General features: G+C 40.0%; 1 protein-coding gene across 10 annotated transcripts in view; it reads right to left on the bottom strand.

Annotated features, from left to right (window-relative positions):
- Bcas3 (BCAS3 microtubule associated cell migration factor) overlaps positions 1–8,892 on the bottom strand; it is a 487,638-nt gene that overhangs the window by 390,631 nt on the left and 88,115 nt on the right. For all 10 annotated transcript variants that reach the window (XM_027426382.2, XM_027426380.2, XM_027426386.2 and 7 more), the window contains exon 8: positions 5,451–5,558. In XM_027426382.2, the coding sequence (XP_027282183.1) occupies positions 5,451–5,558 (108 nt within the window). The remainder of the gene's footprint in view (positions 1–5,450; positions 5,559–8,892) is intronic.

The raw sequence follows: 8,892 nt of genomic DNA, 5'->3' as shown, positions 1-8,892 counted from the left end.
AAAGGAGGCCTGTAATCCCAACAGTTAGTTGGAAGGCTGCCAGGGGAGTTTGAGCACAGCCTGTACTACATAGTAAGACCCTGTCTAAAAACACAAATGAAACATCAACTTGTGTCATGTATTCCACCAAAAAAAACCTCCAATGAAAGAAATCTATAGTTAAAAATAAAATTGGCTAGAATGATGGCTGAAAAGAGGAATTCCCACCATTTCCACCTCGTCTATCACTACTCACCCACAATCATCGCAGAGACCAAATACAAATGCTACAGACAGCAACCACAACAAACAAAAGAACCTAATGGGCAGTGTCAACAAAGACATTAGTTACCAAAACTCATACCAGTAAAATATCCAGGGGTATAACACTAAATAATTCTGGTTTTTTGTTTGTTGGTTGGTTGGTTGGTTGGTTTTAATACCAGAAAGAATTTTGAAGCTTAAATAGCTTGGGTATCTGGTCCAGATTTAGCTCTGTTACATTGCTCTTTTGCCTTTTTTCCTGTCAGACATTAGAAATAACTGCACAGATACATAGTTGATTTTGGTCAAAGTGACTAAATAACAAGTGAAATCATGAACCTTGACACCCTATTAAAATGTTCTTGATTTTATTTTATTTTTGTGCTATCCACAGCCACTCAAATCCAGAGTTTCTTTGGATGGAAAGGGGATGCTTTCTCTATAGGTAGCCTAGGCTGGCTTAAACATTCAGTGCCCTGCCTCAACCTCCCAATGCTAGGTGTCCCCATGTCTCTAAAAAAATTCCACTTCCTAAAAGTGTAATAGGTTCTGACACTAACAAGTATATTGTGAAATCTTATATTTGCTAAAATTTACATATGTAAATGTTACTGATTTCAAGTAAAAACAATGCTAAACTATTAATGTGAAGAATGTAAGGCAGCCCACCCTTACGGAGTCCCTAAAGAGTAAGGACCTGTGGCTCTACTGTGACAAATGATTGATCTACACATGTGTGAGAATCATTTTTCTTCCTACAGATAGAGAAAAGCACCTGATCATAAATTAAATCTCCAATGTGTATTTACATCTCCAAGAAACAGTACAACAGGTGGCAAGGAAGAAACCTCTTAGGAGACAAAGTCAGGTGAGGAGGGAACAAAAAAGGTACGAGATACTCGCTACCTTCAGCCATAGGCAGGAAGTCACTGGAGAATTTAGAGCAGAAAGGTGGCATGATTGAACTTAAAGGATAAATTCTGGCACTATAATAAAAATGGATCTACCTGGTGGAATGCAGACAATGAAATATATATAGAATGAATATAGAAGACAATGGGAAGCAGGTACAGTGAAAAATAATCAAATTCTATATGCAATATGAAAGAAAAGGTGGGCAAAATAAACATTTGGCAAATGATTTCAAAGACCGACTAAGTGAGATGAGTGGGAAAACTGACCCAAGAGACATCAAGTCATGGGAACTAATGCTAACTAGAACAGGGAGCAGAGTATTCAATGGAGGACAAAAAGAGTTCCTACTTTCAGAATTTGAGGTGAGGAAGTAGGTATACAATCCACATGAAAACATGGTAGCTAGGTCCATGGTCCAGACTTACAACCCCAGGTAATCAAGAGGCAGACATAGGAGAATAGGGTGTTCAAGCCTTGCCTGGATCCTAATGGCCTAGTATGTGGAGGCCATGCATTGACCCCAAACACCAAAAATGAGTAATAGGCAAAATGATGAAGACGATTAGAGTTTATGGAACCAGTGAGTCTGCAGTACACTGCAGGCACAATGAAAGAGGAACCCAGTTTATTCTCCAGAGAGGGGGAAGCCAAGAATGGGAGCTAAAGCCTGGAAGCTGGCAGAGTTCAAGGCTAGCTTGGACTACAAAGTGGAATCTCATTGTCTCAAAACAGAAAAGGATGACTCAGAAGTGAAATGAGACAGCAAGGGCAGGATGCAGAGAGGCACACTGCTGCAGTACACAGCCCACCACTGTCCCAGGACTACAACAGGCTGCTCCTTCCTGTACATGCCTTCAATCAAGTTCTCGCTGGTTTCGGTTTTTACCATGTTGGGGAAATAACTGAAAACAGTTGTCTTCATGGGCTCTGCATACACAAATTTATGGTCTTCACAAAATTTGTATATATAACTGGCTTCCTGCTAAAATTTTTGATATTCTTCCATTTATACAGAGCTCCAGTAACTTTTGTTAATACCTATTTTTCAAACTGCATAATTTCTTCCTCCTTTTTGGTTTTATGATACTGTCACATATGTCACAGACTGGCCTCAAGCTGGCTACTTAGCACTCCTAATTCCCCTGCTTCCATCTCTCAAGTTCTGGAATTACATGGATATGCTGCCATGCCTTGCAAACAGCATAATTTCTACTGACCAATATTAAGTAAAATCTCCACTGAGACTTTACCTACTACAGCCATTAAGATGTACTTGGTGCTTCCCATTATCAACATCTTTCAACATCAAGAAGGCTACCCCTCGAGCACATTTGAAAATTTTACTATAGGTGGTTGTATTTACTAACAGGACTGGCATGCCTGGTCTCTGCTCCCTTTCACGCTGTGTGATGTTTTAAAATGGAAGGGCATTTCCTTGCTTCCCACTGCTGCTGGCTGCATCTCCTATTATCTCAGTCATCTCAAGTTCTGACTGTGACTTTATGTCTGCCACACCCAGCATGTGATCTTTACCACCTCTTCTGCTGTTCTGAGAAAGGGGTTTCTCAGATCCCCATGCTAAACCAAGTAAGTAAGCCAAGGAAGGGGGCCTGGTCTGTGAACTGCTGACTGCTACTCTCACACTGTTCTAGACATTTGATGTGCATTATTAGCCTTACACTCGAGGTGGAGGATTAAATTCTAATGGCAAAAAGGAAAATGTATAAAAGAATCGAAGAATTTTTTTTTAAGTGGCAATGGTTGCTTTGTTTAAATTATCCAATTACTGAAATAACTTCACAGAAAAACAGTGTGTATACTTCTTGTCCCATGCCTCAATAGCACCAGATGGGGGTCTCATCAGCAGATTCAGGTGGCGATGACAGAACATTCATAGAGCTCCCTGAATAAACCCCTTTATGTACAGTAACTCTCTACGGCAAGTTTGTAGATTGAGATAGGTAGTCTACCCTATCTAGTCCACCCTCAACAGGGCAAGAGCCCTTGGTGGAGCCAACCCAGAATGACCCCGGACTTTGGATGCTGTTTCCTGAGAGAAGCCGTAGGATCCTCTGGGTCACTGCTGCCACCCTGTTTTGCTCTCACCTATCCTTTGTACACTTACTTATGCTCCAGAAAACTGCCTGCTGCACTAACAAAGGAGTTTGCATGCACATCTGTTACTGCACACGTCCCCAGTCCCTGGGCATCCTCTCTGGGTAAACTCTGGTTTTCTCAAATCTACCCCCTACTGATCAGCACCATGTCCATTTCCCTGCCATATCACTTCTTAGAAGGGCTAGTGAACACTTGCTGCTGATCTCAAATTTGCCATCTGCAGTAACACAATTCGCTCCTGAATCATTGCAGGCTGCAGCTATGACAATTCTGTGCCCTGCTTTTACTGATCTGTGTGTTTCCTGAAGAAAGGCTGGTTCAGATATGGCTGATGTGTCTTCTTGGAGTAACCAGAGGACTTTCTATGAAGCTCTTAAATTTGGCTACACACACATTTTGGCATTAATTTTTAAACAGTATACAACTGCTTTGATTTCCTCTCTAACTTAAGCTCAGCAAACTAAACAAAAAAGAGGCAGAGTTTTGGGTTTTTTCTTTTTCTTTTTTATTATGTATACAACATTCTGCTTCCATGTATATCTGCACACCAGAAAAAGGGCACCAGATCTTATAACGGATGGTTGTGAGCCACCATGTGGTTGCTGGGAATTGAACTCAGTACCTCTGGAAGAGCAGTTGGTGCTCTTAACCACTGAGCCATCTCTCCAGCCCCAAGAGGCAGAGCTTTGTTGCTACTTTGTGTGGATTTTTTAATGGATTTATAATATAAAGAAAATGTAATCTGAAAGTCTTCTATTTAGAATGTGTTAATGTTGCTTTTTAATAAACCTACTAGGTGCAGGATGGACAGTTTTCTGGGTAAACTATATTATCTCCAAATGCAAACCATTCCCCACACAGTTTTCTATGAAGTGGGGTGGATGCATTATACTGGCACTGGTTCACTGTGTTTCTTCTACATCTTACAACTTACAGGGTTTTGTCCTTGAATTTGAATATACCCACTATTGTTTTCAGTGCTGAGGATTAAATTTGAGGCATCTCACATACTAAAGAATAATTTCTCATGTCTCTACATTGCCCTTTTAAATGTAACTTTGTGTGGTGTGTGTGTGTGTGTGTGTGTGTGTGTGTGTGTGTGTGTGTGTGTGTGTGTGTGTGTGTGTGTGTGTGTGTGTGTGTGTGTGTGTGCCCATGTGAAGATCAGAGAACAACTTCAGATGTCTTTCCTCATATTCCACCTCCTTAGAAGCACCATGTATGCCAGAGTTTCCAAGATCTTCTATTTCTGCCTCCTACCTTGCCTTAGAAGTCCTGGGGTGACAGACACCTCCAGCTCCTCCCTGTGTTCTAGAAATTTGATGCTTGCACAGCAGGAGCTTCTGTTCACTGAGTCATTTCCCTGCCTCATGTGTTTGCTCTTGAGCAGATTTACACCTTGTACCTAAGACTCAAGATGTTTATCATCATACAAATTCAGCTTTCTCTCCTGTGAAAACAAAGTGATATGCAGACTAAATTCCCAAGATTCCTTCTTCTCTAAGAGCCTGTGGTTAATATATCATTATCACTAGAATTCAGATAGCTTAATCTATATTTGAAAATATTCCCATGATTTTAAAGAAGGAAAATGGATCTAATCCCTGTTTTTAACTATGTTGTGAAATGTGAAGGAATAAAAATATACTAAAACATTGGAGGCTAAATATGGTGGTACATGTCTAAAATCCCAACACTGAGGAGGCTGGGCCAGGAGGATACCAGCCTGGGAGACTGCATCAAAATAATGTAAAATTAGATGGTGGGGGCAGGCCAGTAAAGTCCTCCAACCACGTATTATTCTAAAACAATACTCAAGGGCTCAGATTGAAATTTAATGGTCAGATGCTTGCCTAGCAACATATGCAATAAGCCAGATATAAACGCTCAGCACTGAAAATGAAGATATGCACACCATTCCAACATTCCTGTATTCTCACGGGCAATGCCTGTGCGCCTCCATTTTCTTATATAAATTCCACTTATAACTCACTACACTGAATCACAACTCATAGTTAGGTCAGAGACTGGAAAGTACTCAATGTGAAATCTCAACTGTTTCATTGGAAAGAAACTCAAACCTTTTTCAATGACTTGAAAGCACAACATTGGTAGAGTTCTGCATGTCAAGGAGGTACATTACAATTTGAAAAGAATATTTGAAAAATACTTACCGTTTGTTGCAATGGAGATCATAAATGGGTGTTTTGAACTGAATTGACTTCACCATTTCCCCAGTTCGGAGTGAGTACAGATCCACACAGCAGTACGGTGGTGTCGTACTAGAAAACAAACACTACTGTAAGAAAGCAGAGAAGACAGCACACCAAGCATTTTCGTAGCACATAGCATTGAGAAATTCATTCAGGCTGGGCAGTGGTGGTACACACCTTTGATCCCAGTGCTTAGGAGGCAGAGGCAGGCAGATCTCTGTGAGCTCAAAGGCAGCCTGGTCTAAAGAGTGAGTTCCAATACAGGCTCCAAAGCTACACAGAGAAAACCTGTCTTGAAAAAAATAAAAAACAAAGAACAAGAAGGAGGAGGAGAGGAAGAAGAACAGGCGAAAAGAAAGAAATTCAAGTGTTACCACACAAAATAAAAATAATCTACCCAGGCAATTCATTTATTAAAAATGAAGCATTAGGCCCAGCGGGGTGATCCAAGACTCTAATCCCAGAACTCAGGAGGAAGAGGCAGGCAGATCTCTGTGAGTTCCAAGTCAGGGAAGGATGTAGAATGAATACAATGAAGAAAATAATGAGATGAGGAAGGATCATGACCCAAAGATCTCATATATTTCTAGCCAGCTATCTCAAAAATTAAAAGACCCATTAATACATATGAATGATTAAGGATCTATATACTTTTCTGGCCAGTTAATTTTTATCAAAAGTATAATGCCATTAAATTTTGATAGTCTTTACTGCATTTTATTTAAAGTTAACTGAGAAAGTGCCATAGGTCTAAAAAGGTAACAAACAACTAGTCTGTCTACACTGTCTGCAGCCTCTTAAGTAGGAAAAACTGAAAATACCTGCATCTGAAGTTGTCCTCTGACCTCCAAAAGCACAAGCACAAGCACATTCACAAGTAAAATACAGCCCCAGAAAGCAAAGGCACTTGCCACAAGGCTTAACAATCTCCAGGATTCAGAAAGTGAAGAGAACTACCTCTCTGGTTGTCTCTGACTTCCATCCGCATACACCCTAAGCCACAGGCAAGCCTGAATACTGTTTGCACACACACAAATATCCAAATATAATAAAATTTAAAAACAAATATACTGTTTTAAAGCCCAAAGGTCTCATACTGTAATGGCTCTCTCTGTGTAAAAATAGTTGAGTGACAGCCAGGGAACAAAATAAGGGACATAGAGTACAAAGGAGGCTGAGCAACACCTGGTATTGGTGAAAATGCTGTTCTATCATGACAGTGGAGGAAAACCTTGCATATACACAGAGCAACTGAAGATGGGAGAAAATTTCCTAAAATCTTGAAATTTAATTTTTAAAATTAACAAAAGGCAAATATTATACCCAAAATTAATCTTATCTTCTGCTGCTAAGAGGGCAATTTAGCTACCAATGAAACCAAACAGGGGGGGAAAACCAGTGTGTCATTACAGTGAGACGCTCATGAGTGACAGCACCAGATAATAGAATTCCAACCACTGGCCTATGCACTGAATTCTTTTTTCCAAAATCCTCATCAGGGGGGAAAAGCAATGAAGCCTCACTTGAATGCTAACTGAACTAACAAGACAGCACTATAAACAATGGACATGTGGGGAGAACACCTAACCATTAGTAACTAGCAGTAATCATCTAAAATAAGAGTTCTCACTAATTCACACATTCCTGAGGCAACCGACATCTTCCTGCCCATCATGTGCTTGATGAGCTCAGCTTTTGAAAAGCCTGCCTTGGCCTTGCTCCTAGACAGCTGAAGAGAAAGCTTCCCATAAACCACTGGGTCTGCAGTCCCACAATTGCCATACTGCAAGACAGGCTTTGCTTTGTACTTTGACCCACCACATGTGCACCACAGAACGCAATGCCATAATAAAGTTACATAGTTGCCTGGGTTCTACAAAGCTCGGAGAGACTGGCATGTCTATCTGTGTGTTTGCCACTGACACAGACCTATGTGTCACATCAAGATGAATCTGACTCTTTAAAAAGAAAATTGCTACTAGAAATTTTGAAACCCAAGAATGTAACTGAGTTCATTGTGAGTCAAAGGTTGAATCTAAAGGAAAAAGAAAAAGGATACAACTGAATTAGGAATTGAGCATAGAAAAACCTCTGCATTGGGTCAAAGCAACAATGTCTTTTTAACACACATGTATCAAAATAAACAATAAATGTAGTTTGCAGTTTCTGCCATCAATACAGAAATGGATGTAATTCATCTCAACCGACCTAGTCCTTACATAAGTGAGGTGTTTTATAGTACCTTACAAAGCAAGTGTGTTGAAAACTTTTATCTAAACAATCTGTTAGCTGCTGTATACCTGACTTATATCCATAAAGGAAGTTATTACTATTTTATGGGGAAATTCCTAATTTTCATGTATTATAATAGCCAAAGGAATGGAATTTATATAGTCAACTCACTTCAGTGGGAAAGGTTGATTACAACTATTTAAAGATCAAGGCTTTTTTTCCTTTTAATAAAAAAGGTTTCTTTAAAAGCAACTGTAAACCACAAAACAACATGGATTCCAGGATGAGAGAATGCTGAAAATACAATGAATACAGAAGATAAGCATCACTAAGAAACCACCAACACTATCATTTAAATGTATATATAGTTAGAAATTATACTAGTCAAGCAAAAAGAACTGTGATTACCCAAATCTTTTTAAACTCTGAATAATCAAATATCATAAATTCAGGACTAAATTCTCAAATCCAGAACTAATTACTACAACATATCAGGTCATTTTCTTTCACATACTCCTTAATAATCAGGCATTACTATTATAACTTCTGTGTTGGCTTATTTTATGTCAACTTGACACAGGATAGAGTCATCTAAGATGAGGGAAATCCAATTTAAAAAAAATGCCTCTTTAGGCAAGCCTTTACAACATTTTCTTAACTAGTGATTGATAGAGAAGGGCCCATGCCATTGTGGGTGTGTCACCCCTGGGCTGGTGGACCTGGGTTCTATAAGAATGAAGGCTGAGGCAGCCATGAGGAGCAAGCCAAGAAGCAACATCAATCCATGGCTTCTGCACCAGGTCCTGCCTCCAGGTTCCTGCCCTGCCTGAGTTCCTGTCCTGACTTCCTTCAATGATAGACCACCAGGTAAAAATATAAGCCAAATAAACTTTCCTCCCCAAGTTGCTTTTGGTCATGATCATCACAACAATAGAAACCTTAAGACAGAAATGATGCCAGGATTGTGGGGTTTTGCTATGACAAACCTGACCATGTTGTTTTGGGGAGGACTGTGGAAGGTCTTTGGAACTTTGGGCTGGAAATGGCTGCTCTGAGGGCCCTTGGAAGATGAGCGTATTGAGAGCAGAGCCTGACTACGCAAGTTTCAGAGGGAAGCAAAGACTCTACTGCACCAGTGCTGGGATTAGAGGCATGTGCCACCATTGCACAG

Source organism: Cricetulus griseus, chromosome 7 (genome assembly GCF_003668045.3).
Source record: "Cricetulus griseus strain 17A/GY chromosome 7, alternate assembly CriGri-PICRH-1.0, whole genome shotgun sequence".
In the NCBI taxonomy this organism is placed as follows: domain Eukaryota; kingdom Metazoa; phylum Chordata; class Mammalia; order Rodentia; family Cricetidae; genus Cricetulus; species Cricetulus griseus.
The sequence above is the reverse complement of the archived record's forward strand: the minus strand, read 5'-3'. Positions and strand labels throughout refer to the sequence as shown.